We start from the raw sequence: 17,361 nt of genomic DNA on the forward strand, positions 1-17,361 counted from the left end.
ATTTAAAAATAAAATTTATGTAAGCATTTTAATTGAAATGATTAACGATATTAGCTATTTATTAAAAAATATGTCAACAATTTGAATTAACTAATCATATTATAAAAGTAGATGGACTGAACTATATTAAATTAAAGTATATGAACTAAATACTAAAATTAGACATAGTAGAAGGATCAAAACCATAAATTGACCATTGTCTTTTAGGCTTTTTATTTTTACAATCTTTCAATTTTACAGTATGTAACCCCTCCGCCTGCGTAGGCTCGCTTGCCAGGGGACTCATCCAACCAGCCATCACATCGCATTAATTGTGCCCACCGTCTTTAACATGCGTGGTGGAAAACCGTCTGTAACCCAATATTAAACCTCCTTATACTACGTTCTAATCACGTCTTGGTATGCCACATAAAGCCATCCCTTATTGGATAGCACATCATTCCCGATCAAAACTCGTGTTAAGTTAAAATTAAATTAATTGATCGAATCGATCGGTGGTTGAATTTAATTCAATCAAAAATCAGTTAATAATTTTTTAAAATTTCAATTATCAGATAATTATATTTAAAATTGAATAATTAATTGAATTAATCAAAATAAATAATATATTTTATATTTATTTTAACATTAGCAAATGAACATTAGTTCTTCTAATGTCTCATTTGTTGCTTTCACCTCCATTTAAAGTTTTTTGAACTATTAAAAAAAGAAAATAAACATTAGTAATGTACTTTTTTATATATTTTATACTTATTTTAACAAAAAGACAAAAACATATAAATTCGGTTAACCGGTCGAATTAATCAAAATATTTCGATTCAGTTAATGTATTTGCAAAAAACTTCGACTCGAGTAACGGTTAAAGACTTTTACATTTTGATTAATTCAGTTAATGATAATTCGATTCGGGTATTAACTAAACCGACCGTTTAAATGCCCCTAACACCAACCTTTTCTTCTCCTACAGAATACCACTAAGTCAATACTACAAAAAACTTTGTCCAAGTTCCCTTCACTCAATCTCTCAAAAAGCTCTAGATTCTAGGCACCTTAACCACCGAATGAATTGTCTTTAGTCACCGATTCCTACGCTCATGGTTGTTTGAACCACGTTGGATTAGTTGATTGGACCAAAACTTGACTGAGCATTGTCTCGAAGAGAGATATTACACCAATTAATTTGGAATCAATACAAATCGATTGAATCGAGTAAAAAATTGATTGAACCAACTATCAAACCGGTTGAATCGGATTGTTTATTTATTTTTAAAATTTTTAATGATTTATTTATTAAATGAATTGGATCGAAAAATCGGTGACCTAACAAGTTAAACCGTCAATTTGGTTTCGAAAATCTTACTAAACCCCAACAAGAAGTTCAAAAACATTACTAATGATGAATTGAATATTTTTGGCATAATGTATTATTTGACCTTCAAACTTTACAACAACAACAAAAATTAACCTTCCATTTAGTTTTCACCTCTTTTAGTCCCTAAACTTATGTTGTTTTGTCAAATAATCTTAAAATGAATGGAAACGTTAACTTTGTTAACATGACATTCACATATACGCCATGTGTATGCCACGTTAGTAATTAATTAATTTTTTTAAAAGTTAAAAAAATTATACTTTTTAATAATGTTAATAATTTATTTAATAATTTTTAAAATTTTAAATTTTAAAAAATTAATTAATTGTTGATATGACATCCACATGCTAATTCTTGTATATGCCATGTCAATAAAGTTAATAGACGTTAATTTTTTCATCCATGTTGGGTGATTTGATAAACAACACAAATTTAAAGGTTAAAAGAGGTGATAAATTAAATAAAAAAGTAAAATATTTTTTTTCGTAAAGTTAAAGGATCAAATAAATTATTATACTGATAATTTTTCATGAATATGTAATAGCATAGCATGAACTAAAATTGAATAATATGTTGATAAAGTGATATATCACGAAGCATAAAAAAATTACACATAATTTTAGAATATATTTAATTACAAATAATAATAATAATGTGGTGTACCATTGTATAACCAAATTTATCAAATAAAATAAAAACCCTACTATTAATATAAAATAGAAAATTCTAAAAATATGACATTTAATTGGTTTGGTAGAGTTTTTTTTTTAATTTCTAATTTAGTTGTTTGAGTATTAAAATATTTTGTTAATTATTAATCTATAATTGTGGACTCCATTATTAACTTAATTTAATTATATTATATTGTATAATTTATTTAATTTAATTATCATATTATAATTTGATTTAATATATATGAATTAATATATTTCTAGAAAACACATTAAATTTTCCATCATGTTAAAAACAAAAGAAAGAAAATGCCATATTCATAGCACGTGAATAATGTTTTTATTAATCACATGATTCTTTTATGGGTTTTGTTATGAAAGTTAGGTGATGGTTTTATGACAAGATTTTGAAGAGGCAAGCAAAGCAAGTGGTTGCAAGAATGATTAAAATATGGAATTCAATTAATTGATAGTCAGGGTGTTTATAATTTCAGGTGTGATCTGGATTCGAATTGCTCTAATCACATTGCTGTTAGGGTTCAATTTTAAAAATAATTGAAATTTAATATCTACCATAAAATATTTTTAGACATATATAGTCAGGACACACAGTGGGGCTTAATCGAAATAAATATGGAGAGAACTTGCATATAATTTACACATGGTGAGATTTGAACTCAAATTTAAAAATTCTAAAATTTTAAACTTACGATTAAGCCAACATTTTATTTCAAGTATTCCCAATCTTTGGTTTAACAAATTCAAAATATTCATGTTAGCAATCTCCACAATTATTCTCTTGAATCCCCTCTCCAGTGCAAGTTGCAAACCATCAAAAGCAACCTAAATTTGTGCTTGCTAAGTTGTAACGACACTAATGTTCCTGCAAAAGCCAAACAATCATTTTCCTTCTGCATCTTGCATGATATCTCCTGAAGAACCATGCCTGGTAGAGACATCAACAACCCCCATGACCCCATCTGAATTCAGCTTCACCCACCCAAATTCAAGTGTCTCTCATTAAACCCTAGTCACTTCAACATTTTGGTTCGCAACCCTTGATGTAGTCATAAAGATTTGTTTTGCCCAAGCTACACTTTGCGTAAGAATTACATCGATACATGAATACCCTACATTAAAAATGATACCATTTCTATGCTTCCAAGCATTCAAACATAACACATTAAAAACAACATTCCAAGGGGAGGTACCATCATAGCATAAAGATTCATCACTAACATTATTGCATAACCAATTATATAGAGTGGTGCTTTTCTTTCGAAATTAAATTCCTCCAAACTCTAAGGTTGTTGAACAGTCTTGTAACACCCCTCGTCCGATCCGATTGTCGGATCCGAGTTACAAAATGCTACATTTGCTTTCGGAGCAACTATAGATAAATACACAGTAAATAATCATTCTCATGTGCAATCAAACATCAATCACAGTCAAATTATAATAAACAATCATTTTCTAGCTTACGTAAATTTTTTTGTCAACTTGAACACAAAATAGGACCAAATTGTAAAGTTTTAGAAATTTAGGGCCTATGCCATGACGTCATCTTTTCCACGTCGTGCTGCTGCCAAAATAGTATGTCACGTCACGACCTCAAGTCACTCGACGTCGCTTACTGTCGGTCGATGTTGCTACAAGGAAGATTAGTCATCGACACATGACCCCTGTTTTTGGCAATAATGCACAATTTGATCCCTATTCAAGATATGCACATCCACCTATTTGAATCAAGCCATATTGTACCACCATCATCAAGGGAAAATCATGCCATCTCATCCCAACAAGTTACCAAATCAATTTCAAAACCAAACCATGACATTTCATACATTCCATTACAACTTCACCTATGTCAAATCTATTAAAAACATATCTTTCAACTTCAACACATGCACCTATGTACAAATACACATCAATAGCTTCTAAACTTTAAGCATGAACTTCAATGATCATGGATAAGTCACATTCCTTCACCATTCAACATTTAAACATATTTGATCCCAAACTTCCATCCAACTATGTCAACCTTATTAGCCTAACTCAAAATTTACATACATACACAATTCATTCATCAAATCTTCATGACATTAACCATGAATCAAATTTACCATTCACCCACACATACCTCATGCATGGAAATGAAACATACCATTTTCAACTAAGCATTTACTTAACTAATTCACATGCCATTACCAACATTCAAAATCACCATCATATATCATATTCATTACAAGTTTTCAACTCATCAAGACTTTTATACAATAAAAATTACACAAATACACTTATATACATGCCACAACCCTAAATTCAAAAATGTTATTATACGATCTAAAAAGTGCCATTGTTAGCTACTTAAAAGTTAGGTGACTAAAAAGTAATTTCAAATACATTAGTGATCAAATTGTAACTTTTTAATTAAGTGAACAAAACAAAAACTTACCCATAATTAAGTGATTAGTAGTATATTATACCCTTAAAAGAAAGATATAGATTTGAACTTGAAACCTTAAGAAATTAATAAACTAGTTTCAACCACTTGTTTTCTGTTCGATCGGTCTGATCGATTTGTTCGGTTCAATTGAATAAATTATTTTTAAAAAATAAAAATATTTTTAAAAGAAAATGAAACTAGTTCAACTGATTTACGAGGTCAACCGATCCAACCCCTTATTCTAAAAACAGTACTTATAAATAAATTAAAAGAAACCAACAAAATAGCCAAGTTGCAATCAATACAATTGTAAAGTGAGTTGCAACTGATTATACAATTGACAGCGCTAATAATATTCAATGATAATAACAAATTTAATATGTAATTATAGAAAATATATTTAATATAAAAATAGACTAAACAAGAAAGCGACTCAACTCAATAGACTTGACCCGTATTAATAATTTTATATTCAAATCGATATAAATTTAAAATATTTTAATTGAGTTCTCAAAGCAGCGCTATTATAATAATGCAGTCTTTCCATCAATTTGATCATTAGCTTCAGTGTTAAGTGTCACCTCAAACTTGAAGAGAAACACATGTAAACCACATGAATCAAATTATAAACATGTGTATGTACTATACAGACAACCTAACTCTAACTTATTAATAAATAAAAAAAATTAGATCTCTTAAATTTTATTGACGTTGTCCATTTTTATAACATGTTAGATTCGAACCGTCCATGTGGTAGGTACAACTATGTTTATAATTTAATCCACATGTTTTAAATAGGTTTAGCATCATATTCATACTGCTATTTAATGCCTAAATTAATGGTTAGGTTGATTGATACGATATTGATGCTTTGAGGATTCAGTTAGAATATTTTAAAGTTTAGAACCCAACATAAAATTTCAACCATAGTTTGAGGACGTTTTGTCAAATTAAACGAAAAATTTCTCAAACCGTGACTAAATTTATTTAGGTTGTGAAAGATGCTTTTAATAATGAAAGATATGGCTTAACAATGAATCGAACGGCTCTAGTTTTGTTCTGATTAGGGCCCATCAATCGATCACGACAGCATTCTCCCATGTGACCGCGCCGTGTACCCCACGCCCTACAACTGCACGTGAAAGACTCGTGGGGGTTTTATTCTTTCTTTCCTTTTTTTTTTTTAGTTAATGTATTATCCCAAAATTTCTATTTCTAGCAATTTCACAATTTTCATGCAATGTTTTGCATTTTTTTTTCTTTTTAAAGTTTATGATTTGATTTTTACTTTAGAAAGATTTCTAATTTTAGCAATTGGAGTTCATCCACAGTTCAACGGTAAGGTTATTTGTCCAGACTTAAAGGTTTGTTTGAAATTTGAGAAGATTTAGATAAAAATATTAATTTCGAAAAATGGGTTTAGACAAAAAAATTAGGCCCACTTAAAATATGGGTCGAGTTTAAACATTCAAGGCCCAGCCCGTTTTTAAGTTTATAATATTTTATATTATGTTATTTTTATATATTATGTAATTTAAAACACATTAAGAAAATAAACCTATACTAAATATATAATACTACTCTAATGTAAAATTTAAAATAATGTTAAGATGATTATATAAAAATTTTCAATAAATAGAAAATTGTATAAAATTATTAAATGTTAAAGTAATATAATATAAATATTTTTTAAAAATAAAAAATAATATGGGTAGGCCTGAAATGAGCTTGAGTTAATTTTTTTACAAATATGAAGTATGTTAATATCATGCTTAGGCCCAACTCGAACCCGACCCGACCCATGAGCAACTCTATTCCACACCCATTTTAATGGATTAATTAATTTGCATTTTTTTTATATTTTTATATAAAATCAATAAAAACTATCATAATACCAAATATTCTTCTAATAAATATATCTTGCTAAAATTTCATCCGATTTTATTATAAACTTCTAATAAATATATATTTTCACTCACATAATTGATGTCCATAATATAGTATTATCTGAATTAATTTATCCTATTAGAAAGTCCTTAAAAAACATAAAATCTATTTTTAAGATAGAAATTTTGAGTTATCCACAAAATGATTTGTTCATAGGAGTGGTAAGGCAAAGCTAGAAATTTTTCGAGTATTGAGATAATACTATAAAATTTTATGAGGTTGAAGTCAAAAACTTTTGTTAAAAGATATTAAAATGAATGGCTATTTTTTTTGGAGGGTCAAAAATGCAAAATTTTCATTATTTAAAGGCATAAAAGGGCTTAATCGAATAAATAAGTATCTAGACGGGCTTAAGTTAAAAATTACTCCGTTTAATCAAGGGAGTCAAGACCCTTTCTTGCTTTTGCCACATCAGTTCAGTAAATAAGAATCAGTTTGTTGGATTGGTTGGATCGAAAATCAGGTGAAGTACCGATAAAAAATAAGGGATTAGACCGTGAACCAATTGAACTGATGTCATTTACTTTTAAAAATATTTTTATTTTTAAAAATAATTTATTCAATTGAGCCGAATAAATCATTTGAACTGAGAAAAAGTGATTTGAAAATTTATAAAAACTTTATCTATTTTTGAAAATTTTATCTATTTTATTTAATTTTTAGATTTTTATGTATTTTTAAAAAGAAATTCAATTTTTATCACTTAATATAGAATCAAGGTCAAATTGAAAAAATATAAAATTTGAGGACTAAAATTATTATTATACTAACTAAAAAGGTGCCACTATTAATCCGTTAACAGTTGAGTGACAAAAACATAAATTTGAAAACTTTAGAGGCCAAATTGTATTTTTTTAATTAAGTTACCAAAAACGAAAATTTACCCATAATTGAGTAGCTAATAATATAGTTTACCTTGTCAATTAAGTATTAGCTTGATTGGCATGGGCATTGTAGTTAATGCTGGAGGACGTGGGTTTGAGTGTGCTGAGGCTATGGGTAGTTCTAGGCATTGTATAAAAAAAAATCAGATATAATCAGAATCTATAATGAGATTATTCAAAATAATAATAATATAATTTACTCATTTCCCAAATATTGTTTAAATTATAAAAAAAATTATTATAATATAGTTTACTCATTTTAATTGTGGCTATTAAAATGGCAGACAAAACATGTGTTGTTAACTACAAAGACAAAAGACTAGAAACGGTCAATAAGTTCGGAAAGGAGACTAGTGAAGCCGAAAGGCAAGTCATAAGGTATAAATTACTAAACATAATTAAAATATGGGTAAACTACACCTAAGGTCACTATTGCTTACATTTTGATCACTTGATTTAAAAAAATTATAAAATGATCATTGAACTATTTGAAAATTTTCATTTAAGTCATTGAACTAAGTTTTTATCTAAGTTGTTAGACTGTTAAGTTTTTTTTTTAAAGAAAAAAGCTAAACTAGCGAGCCCGGAGTGACGATTTAACGATCGGTATGGTGGAATAGTACCCATCGATAAGTAGAAGAATATACCTTATATCCAAGCTGGTCAGACGATTAGTGTTGGAAATCGGAGAAAAATGATATTTGAATTTTGGTTCATAGATTTGTGACGTTTAAAGTTGTTTCATGAAAAAAAAAAACTAAACTTTGAGGAGAAGGGGATGGAGAGCTTCCGGTTGGTGCAAGCAATACAAACAAAGAAGGCCATACAACAACCATTTCACAGCCTAATGACTTATATGAAAACTTTCGAATAATTAAGTGATCATTTTGTAACTTTTTAAAGTTGAGTGATTAAAACGTAAACTTATTAATAATTTAATGATCTTAATTGTAATTTTTCCATTAAATATAATAACTGAAAAAAAAACTTCAATATATAATTAATCTTGAGTGAAAATAATAATTTGATTTTTTTTTAAATAACTAGGTGGTTGCCATTAATAAGGAAAAATGAATCCAATGTGCATGAATGCGATGTGTCTTAAGCTGTCCCTCACCATTAACCGGTGGGTGGCCCAAGAAAAGGAAAACTGAACCAAACATTTATGTATTTGGCAGAAAACAATAATGGAGTAATCCCATGGCCTCTTCCCAAGTGACGTTTCAACAGTCAAGCAACTCATCCATCCATCCACTTCCATTGTTGTCCATCATGTTTTAAGTCGATACTAGTTAGGCCCTCAATGGAACATTCCGTGAAAAGGAAACTGTCGGAAGTTATGATGTTTGATCTTCCAACACATTTTCCTTGCCGATTGAACGTCTTCTATCTTTGCTGGCTGCTATTGTGGCTTTTGGAGGGGCTTCTTCGATCTAAACCCTTGCCTCTGTCCACTATTTCCCTTCCTCAGCCAGAGCATGCGCCGAGTGGTTCGCCTTCCTTTCGATAAAAATGCTTCATCTGTTTAATGTTAATGGAACTTTTAGTTTTATATTATTCAAATATTAGAAAAATCATAATTTAAAGTCATAATTTTATATTTAGCCTTCAATATTTATAATTTTTATCAATTTCAAATTTATTCCTTTTTAGCTAAATATGGCAATTAACCTTTTAAAAACAGTCAAATAATTTTTTGTAACAAATTTGTTGACTAAAATAGTAATTTTTGACTTAAGCTGTAAAAAGCCCCATTTTTTGCACTCATTTGAATACTTGAACTTTCAAAATCAGTTAAAAAGGCCCTTAAACTTATTTTTTTAAAAAGCAATTAAGCTCTTTTTTTTCCACTCAATTGAATACTTGAATTTTCAAAATGCACCAAAAAGACCCTCAAAATTTTTCAAAAAAGCAATTAAGCCCTTACTCTTATTAAAAATTATAAAAATATTAATAAATTTTAGAAAAATATTAATTTTTAATAAAAATATTAAAAATTATATTTTTTATAAATATCATTAAAAATTATAAAATTATAAAATTTTATAAAAATCATAAAAAATTGATGACCCCTAGTATTTTTCAATTAAAGTCGTCACGTGCAACACAACGTGACATGTGGCAAAAAATGACCGAAAAATAAAAATAAATAAAATTTATAGAAAAATTATAAAAATGCTTCTTTTGGTACGATAAATTTCATAAAAGTTTTTTACAAAATTTATATTTCTTTACATTTTGTATAATTTATAAAATTTTATATTTTTTTATATTTCTATATATTTTATAATTTTTTACAATTTTTTTATATTTTTACGATTTTTATATTTTTTCTAATTATTAATAAATTTTTAATATTTGAATTTTTATTAAAATTTAATCATATTTATAGATTTTATTAATTTTAATAATATTTTTTCTAATTTTTAATAAAAGCATAGGCTTAATTGCTTTTCTTGAAAAAGTTTTAGGGTATTTTTGATGCATTTTGAAAGTTCAAGTACCCAATTGAGTGCAAAAAAAGGTAGGGGCTTAATTGCTTTTTTTGAAAAAGGTTTGAGAGCTTTTTTGATGCATTTTGAAAGTTCAAGTACCCAAATGAGTGGAAAAAAAAGACTTAATTGTTTTTTTTTTAAGTTTGAGGGCTTTTTGCACCCTTAAGTCTTAATTTTTAACGATATTAATGTGATAGTGGCAACCTGTATGATAATCCACATATACTTCATGCTAATTTTTATGAAAACGGAACATATTTTGTTGACACCATTTTTTTATGGAAAACGGGGTCGACTTGGGTTTTGAAAAATGAAACGAGAGTCGCCACCAATCTTTTTTATGAGGTGTGATCGGATCACCTTAAAAAGTGGTTGTTTTTAATAAATGATTTGATTTTATTAAAACAACGGTTTTGGTCCACGAAATTCAGAAAAACAGGTTCGGGAGTCGGTTACGCACGAGGAAGGGTTAGCACCCTCGATACGCCCAAAAATTGGTACCTAGTTGATTATTTAATGTCTTAGTGTCGAAAAGCTGAAAACTTTAAAGAATTTCAAAATACGATCCTTAAAAGAAATTTCGAATGGTAGGGATTAAAATTCAAGAGGATATTTAGCAATTTGGCTAAACGTGAAATCGAAACCCAGCACCTTAGGGCACGTTTCTCGAATTTCCAAACGCAAAACATTGCCTTATTTTTGAAAAGTTTTTTAAAAGGATATTTAGCTATTTGGTCGAACGAGAAATCGAAACCCAGTACCTTAAGGCACGTTCCTCGAATTTCCAAACGCAAAATATTGCCTTATTTTGAAAAGTTTTGAAAAGGATATTAAGTCATTTGGTGGAACGAGAAATCGAAACCCAGTACCTTAGGGCACGTTCCTCGAATTTCCAAACGCAAAACATTGCCTTATTTTTGAAAAGTTTTTAAAAGGATATTTGGCTATTTGGTCGAACGAGAAATCGAAACCCAATACCTTAAGGCACATTCCTCGAATTTCCAAACGCAAAATATTGCCTTATTTTGAAAATTTTTGAAAAGGATATTGAGTCATTTGGTCGAACGAGAAATCGAAACCCAATACCTTAGGGCACGTTCCTCGAATTTCCAAACGCAACATATTGCCTTATTTTGAAATATTTTCCTTTTTTTTAAAACATGATATTCACGTGCATGATGGAATAATAAACATGGTTATGTAAATAAAAAAATGAACAAAACGAATAATAAATCAATCATACATTCCATAGCAAACAAGTAAATAAATAAACTAAAACATAAAAAATGAACATATAAACAAATACATAAATGAACATAAAATAAAGAAAATTGTATGAAAATAATAAAATATGAAAAAATATGTACATATGTGTATTTTAAAATTATTAAGTAAAATACATATATAAGTATGTATACATATATTCATGAGAAAAAAGGTATATAGATATACATACATAAATATGCGTATATATAAAAAATTTATATATTAAATAAATTATATGTAAGGTATAAACACTTATATAATAATGATAATATAACATGGCACATATATTTAAAATTACATAATAATTATTAATGAAAATATAATGATAATAATAATAATAATAAATAATGCACATAATAAAAGGACTAAATCAAAACGGAAGCAAAATCTCAGGGCTGAAATAAAAAATAAAACAGAATAGGGATCAAAATGTAATGCACGCGAAAAAAAGAATAGCCAATCAGGAAATTATCCCTATTAATTGAACAGCGCCGTTCTGCGGCGCATGGTTTCTGGGCCAGATTGAAACAACCATCAAAATATTGTGGCCAAATTCAGGAAAAGCAAAAGACCACATTGAAGCGGAGCGTAAAGGCGGAGGGATCTGCTGCGCAAATATCCCATTTTGCAAAAATGCGCGGACCCTCCGGGTCGGGTCAGGTCGACGTACGGATCCTGGGGGCCAAAAACAGCGTCGTTTCATAAAGGCCATAAAAGCCGAAATGTTGTTAAAAATTTTCATTTTCACCCTTCTGTTAAAAAAAACTGAAAGAAATCTCTCTAAGCCCCCCCTTTTCTCCGGCCTCAGGTCCGGCCGAAGGCCACCGTATGCCCCACTACGGGTGGTGGTCGGAGGCCCAAAATCGGACCTTTTGGTCCCATTTTTGAAGCATGTTGCTTCTAGGCCACAAATCTGGGGTCGGAGATCATAAAAAGAGAGGCCAAAGACTTGAAAACGAGCCAAAACCCTTCGCCTTTTTCCCCCTCCGGCGCGGTGCGACGCGAACAAAAGGTACTCCTTTCGCCCTTTTTTTATTTTTAGAGAAATAAATCAGAAATAAATAAAAAACTTGTGAAATAAAAAAACAGAGAAATCAAATGGCGAAATCACCTTTGATGTTTTTATTTCTTGTGAAAATGTTACAAAAAGAAAAAAAGAACTGAGAATCCAAAACCGAACCCCTTGACAGTGGGGATCCTCCGTTTTTATAGTCTGTTTACATTATTTCTTTAAGATTTTTCTTTCCTGGTTGCTACTGTTTCTTGCGTGTTTGCAGGTGGCGGTGCAAGTGGGACGATGGGACAGTGGCGGTGGAGTTGGTGCGGATGGGACGTCCGGCGGCGGCGACAGAAGCCCTAGAGTCAGCAGATGCGGCGCCTAGGGTTTCAGTCTCTGAAACTCTAGGCAGATTTTTTTGGGGAGGAATTGGGCCTAGGTTAAATTGGGCTTCGGGTTTGTATTGGGCCATTCAGGTTTGGGCTGATGGGTAAGGTCTAAGTGGTTTTAGGTATTGGGTATTGGGTTAGTGTTGGGTTTGGTTATTGGGTAATGGGCCTCGGTTAAAAAATTGGGCTTGTATAGCTGCCTCTCTTTGCTCGTTGTCGTGTAACGATAACAGAGCAAAGACTAAGAAAGCCCAATTTTGCTCAGGATCGTCGAGTCTCGACTTCTCTTGACGCTTTTCTTCTTCAGGTAGCCTCATTCAGTCTACTGTGTCTTGTCGCTTCAATCCACTCCACTGCACTTCAACAAGATCCGACTTGTAGCTTCAATCTTCTTTGCAGCAACTTCAGGGGAACGAGGTTTGTGGTTTAAGTCTACTCCACTGTAACGTCAGAGAGATAAAACTTGTAACTTCAACTGAAACTTCAAAGGTATAGGCATTGGCGCTTCGACCCACTCCGCAACATCGGGGAGATAGAATTACTGGCTTCAATGTACTCCACTGTAATCACAAAGTAAAATCTATCATATTCAATCTTCAATCTATTCCACTGCCAACCAGGGAGATAGAATTATCGGCTTCAATGTACTCCACTATAACCACAGGGAGGTAAAACCTGAAATTCCTCGGTCTGTTCCATTGTAATCTCAGGGAGATAAGACCTGATGCGTTCTACTCTACTATAACTTCAGAGAGATAAGATCCTTTATTTTAATCCGCTCCACTGTAATCTCCGGGAGATAGGATTACTAGCTTCAATCTGCTCTGCTGTAATCTCAAGGAGATAAGACCTGATACGATCTACTCTACTGTAACTTCAGAGAGATAAGATCCTTTATTTTAATTCGCTCCACTGTAATCTCAAGGAGATAGGATTACTAGCTTCAATCTGCTCCGCTGTAATCTCAGGGAGATAAGATCTGAAATTCTTCGGTCTATTCCACCGTAATCTCAGGGAAATAAGACCTGTATAATGAACCTAATTATGCCTAATGACTAGGATGACATGATCAGAACGAATCAAATGCTCCTAACTAGATGTGTATGAATGACATGCAAAATGTCATGAAAATGATTCCTTAATGCTTAGGTTATCATCACACAAAAGCTTATTAAGGCTTTATCACTGACGTGCTACACCGCCTTCTTGCTCGGCTAGCATATCCAAAGAAACACTTAATCTGATTGCCCCCCACTGTGCACGTCAAAGTTCAATCCATTGGGCTATGAAATTTGTACCATCAAACTCCCACTGTAACCCAATGGTAGAAAGATACGGCTTTTTCAATCTTCTCCTATCGCAATTCAATGATATTGAATGTGAAAATCTTTGGTCCTTTACCTCATCCCCAAGGTGTCATACCAAATGCTCATGCACAATTGCAAATTTTTCTTCTCCCAGAAGACCTTTTCTTTTTGCCTGGTAAACATCGCTTGTTGGTTCATTGAAGCTTTGCCACCAACACGCCATCTTGTCATTTTGTTCAATCAATGTTTAGACAACAAAATTGAAAGGATAGTCTTTAACTTAGACTCTTCCTTCTTAGATATTTCACCCTTTAAACTTGGTGTTTTCTAAACAATAGTCCTGTTTCAGGTTCCTTCATCATTTAGAAATTTCTAGAGTAATATGCAAAACTCCATTTGCTTGAACATTCAGTCCATTGAAAGATTATCGCAACAAACAAACAATAAGTTATTGAGAACAAATCTCGAAGTGAATGAATTAACAAATTTTGCTAAGATAAGATGAAAATAGACAAAATGAAATTTTATTGGGGAACAAAGCTTGAAATGAATAATACATCAATCAAGGCAACAAATTTTGCCAAGATTCAAAATATAAGTTAACAACAAGTGCCCCAGATATCGCAGCACGAGCTTCCCTACATAAATTTTCTAAAGACCATTTAATATGTGCTTAGGGAATCTACAGCATTTTGTCGATACCCCAAGATGTCGCCTACCCTTTCTGGTGATTCAGGTAGTAAGACCACCACATGCCCCAGGTCTTGACCCAAATTTGAGCTATTTCGTTCACCTCGCTTTATCAAAATTTAAGCCGCCTTTTTCAAGTTTTCAACTCAAATCCCCTTTGGTCTTAAGGCGCCTTTTACGGGTTTTCACCTTGGCCTCTCCTTTCCCTTTTTTTTACGTGAAATACTTCTTGACTGAGTCTGAGTTTACAGGATTTGGCAGGCTTTTACCATCCATCTCGCTCAAGATTAAAGCTCCTCCTGAAAAGGCATTTTTTACTACATAAGGATCTTCCCAATTTGGCATCCATTTTCCTCTAAAATCTTTTTGTAGAGGAAGAATCTTTTTCAAAACCAAGTCCCCCTCGTAAAATTCTCTGGGACGAACTTTTTTGTTATAGGCTTGCATCATTCGTTTCTGATACATCTGACCATGAAGAATAGTTTTTAACTTTTTTTCTTCTACCAAGTTTAGCTGGTCATATCGAGATTGAATCCATTCAGCCTCATCCAACTTTAGTTCAACTAATACTCGGAGAGAAGGGATTTCAACTTCTATGGGTAAAACTGCCTCCATCCCATAGACTAAAGAAAACGGCGTTGCCCCCGTAGAGGTTCTAACAGAGGTACGATATGCCAGAAGGGCAAAAAGTAATTTCTCGTGCCAGTCTTTGTAGGTTTCAGTCATTTTCCCTACAATTTTCTTGATATTTTTGTTAGCTGCTTCCACGGCTCCATTCATTTTTGGACGGTATGGTGACGAATTGTGGTGTCTGATCTTGAACTGATTACAAACTTCTGCTATTGAGTTGTTGTTCAAGTTCAGTGCATTATCGGATATGATCCTTTCAGGCATCCCGTATCGACATATGATCTATTTTTTCAGAAACTTGCTAACTGCTGATTTCGTGACATTTGTATACGAAGCAGCTTCCACCCATTTAGTGAAGTAATCAATAACCATAAAGATAAAATGATGCCCATTAGAAGCCTTCGGAGATATGGGCCCAATAACATCCATTCCCCACATGGAGAACGGCCATGGAGAAACCATAACATGAAGAGGTGACGGTGGTGCGTACATTTTGTCACCGTAAATTTGACATTTATGGCACTTTCTGGCATAATTAATACAATCCTCTTCCATGATGGACCAATAGTACCCAAATCTCATAATTTGTCTGGCCATCGTGAAGCCATTGGCATGTGTTCCACATATACCTTCATGCACTTCTTCCAAAATTTCCTTAGCTTCGACAGCGTCCACACATCTCAACAATACTTGATCTTTTCCTCTTTTATACAAGATATCCCCATCTACGACATAATCAATGGCTAATCTCCTCAATGTCTTCTTATCATTTTCCGTCGCATGGTCAGGGTACTCACGACTCTTCACATATCGCAATATGTCATGGTACCAGGGGTGATCATCCTTTTCTCCTTCATTGTCAATGTTGCAACAATGGGCTGGAGCCTCATAAATGTTGATCTGGATAGGCTTCATATCCTCTAGCTTGTTCACTTTGAACATAGAAGCTAGGGTAGCCAAAGCATCTGCCATCTGGTTCTCATCTCGTGGGAGATAACTAAAGGTGACACTATCAAATTCCTCAATCAATTCTATAACCAATTTTCGATAGCGGACTAACTTGGGGTCTCTTGTTTCCCATTCCCCTTTGAGCTGGTAAATTACTAATGCAGAGTCCCCGTATATCTCTAGCACCTTAATTTTCCGCTCTATGGCTGCTCGGATGCCCATAATGCAAGCTTCATACTCAGCCATGTTATTTGTACAATCAAAATCCAATTTGCTAGTGAAAGGGTAATGATCTCCGCTAGGGGACACGAGTACTGCCCGATTCCGTTGCCTATAGCATTTAAAGCTCCATCAAAATTTAGCTTCCAAGGACCACCTTCTTGGAAATCTTTTTCTGTAGTTGCAACATACATCAAATCTTCATTTGGGAAATCAAAGTTCAAGGGTTCATAATCCTCCAGCGCTCTACTTGCCAAGAAGTCCACTATTGCACTCCCTTTCACAGCCTTCTGGTTCACATAGACTATGTCAAATTCAGATAGGAGAATTTGCCATCGGGCCATTCTTCCATTCAAAGCGGTTGATTCCATCAAGTATTTCAGAGGGTCCAATTTAGAAATTAACCAGGTTGTATGGTACAACATGTACTGTCTCAGTCTCCGAGTTGTTCAGATCAGGGCACAACATAACTTCTCGATTGGCGAATATCTTGTTTCGCATTCGGTGAACTTCTTGCTGAGATAGTAGATTGCTCTTTCTTTTCGTCCTGTCTCATCATGTTGACCAAGCACGCATCCCATGGAATTTTCAAATACTGCCAAATACAGTATGAGCGGTTTGTCTGGGCAATGTGGCATCAGCACTGGGGCGTTGGACAAGTAATGTTTAACTTTTTCAACAGTTTTTTGGCACTCCTCATCCCATACACCTGGATTATGTTTCTTAAGAAGATGGAATATGGGGTCACATTTCTCGGTTAATTGTGAAATAAACCGAGCGATGTAGTTCAGTCTTCCTAGAAAACCTCGAACCTCTTTTTGAGTACGCGGCAGAGGTAATTCTTGTATTGCTCTTACTTTGTCAAGATCAATCTCGATTCCTCTCTCATTGACCACGAACCCAAGCAATTTTCCTGATCTGACCCCAAATGTGCATTTTGCTAGATTTAACTTTAACTGAAATTTTCTCAACCTCATAAATAATTTCTTAAGGACCTGCACATGTTCCTCTTCTGTTTTAGATTTCGCGATCATGTCATCAACATAGACTTCTAACTCCTTATGCATCATATCATGAAACAGTGTTACCATGGCTCTCTG

General features: G+C 32.4%; 1 protein-coding gene across 1 annotated transcript; it reads right to left on the reverse strand.

Annotated features, from left to right (window-relative positions):
- Nucleotides 1-12,950: 12,950 nt before the first annotated feature.
- Nucleotides 12,951-16,288, reverse strand: LOC121220761 (uncharacterized). The gene is made up of 2 exons (XM_041100211.1): nucleotides 15,724-16,288; nucleotides 12,951-13,027 (listed from the first exon to the last, which is right to left on the reverse strand). Exons 1-2 carry the CDS (start codon nucleotides 16,286-16,288, stop codon nucleotides 12,951-12,953), a joined length of 642 nt encoding a protein of 213 aa, XP_040956145.1.
- Nucleotides 16,289-17,361: the final 1,073 nt, after the last annotated feature.

This window comes from Gossypium hirsutum, chromosome D09 (genome assembly GCF_007990345.1).
Source record: "Gossypium hirsutum isolate 1008001.06 chromosome D09, Gossypium_hirsutum_v2.1, whole genome shotgun sequence".
In the NCBI taxonomy this organism is placed as follows: domain Eukaryota; kingdom Viridiplantae; phylum Streptophyta; class Magnoliopsida; order Malvales; family Malvaceae; genus Gossypium; species Gossypium hirsutum.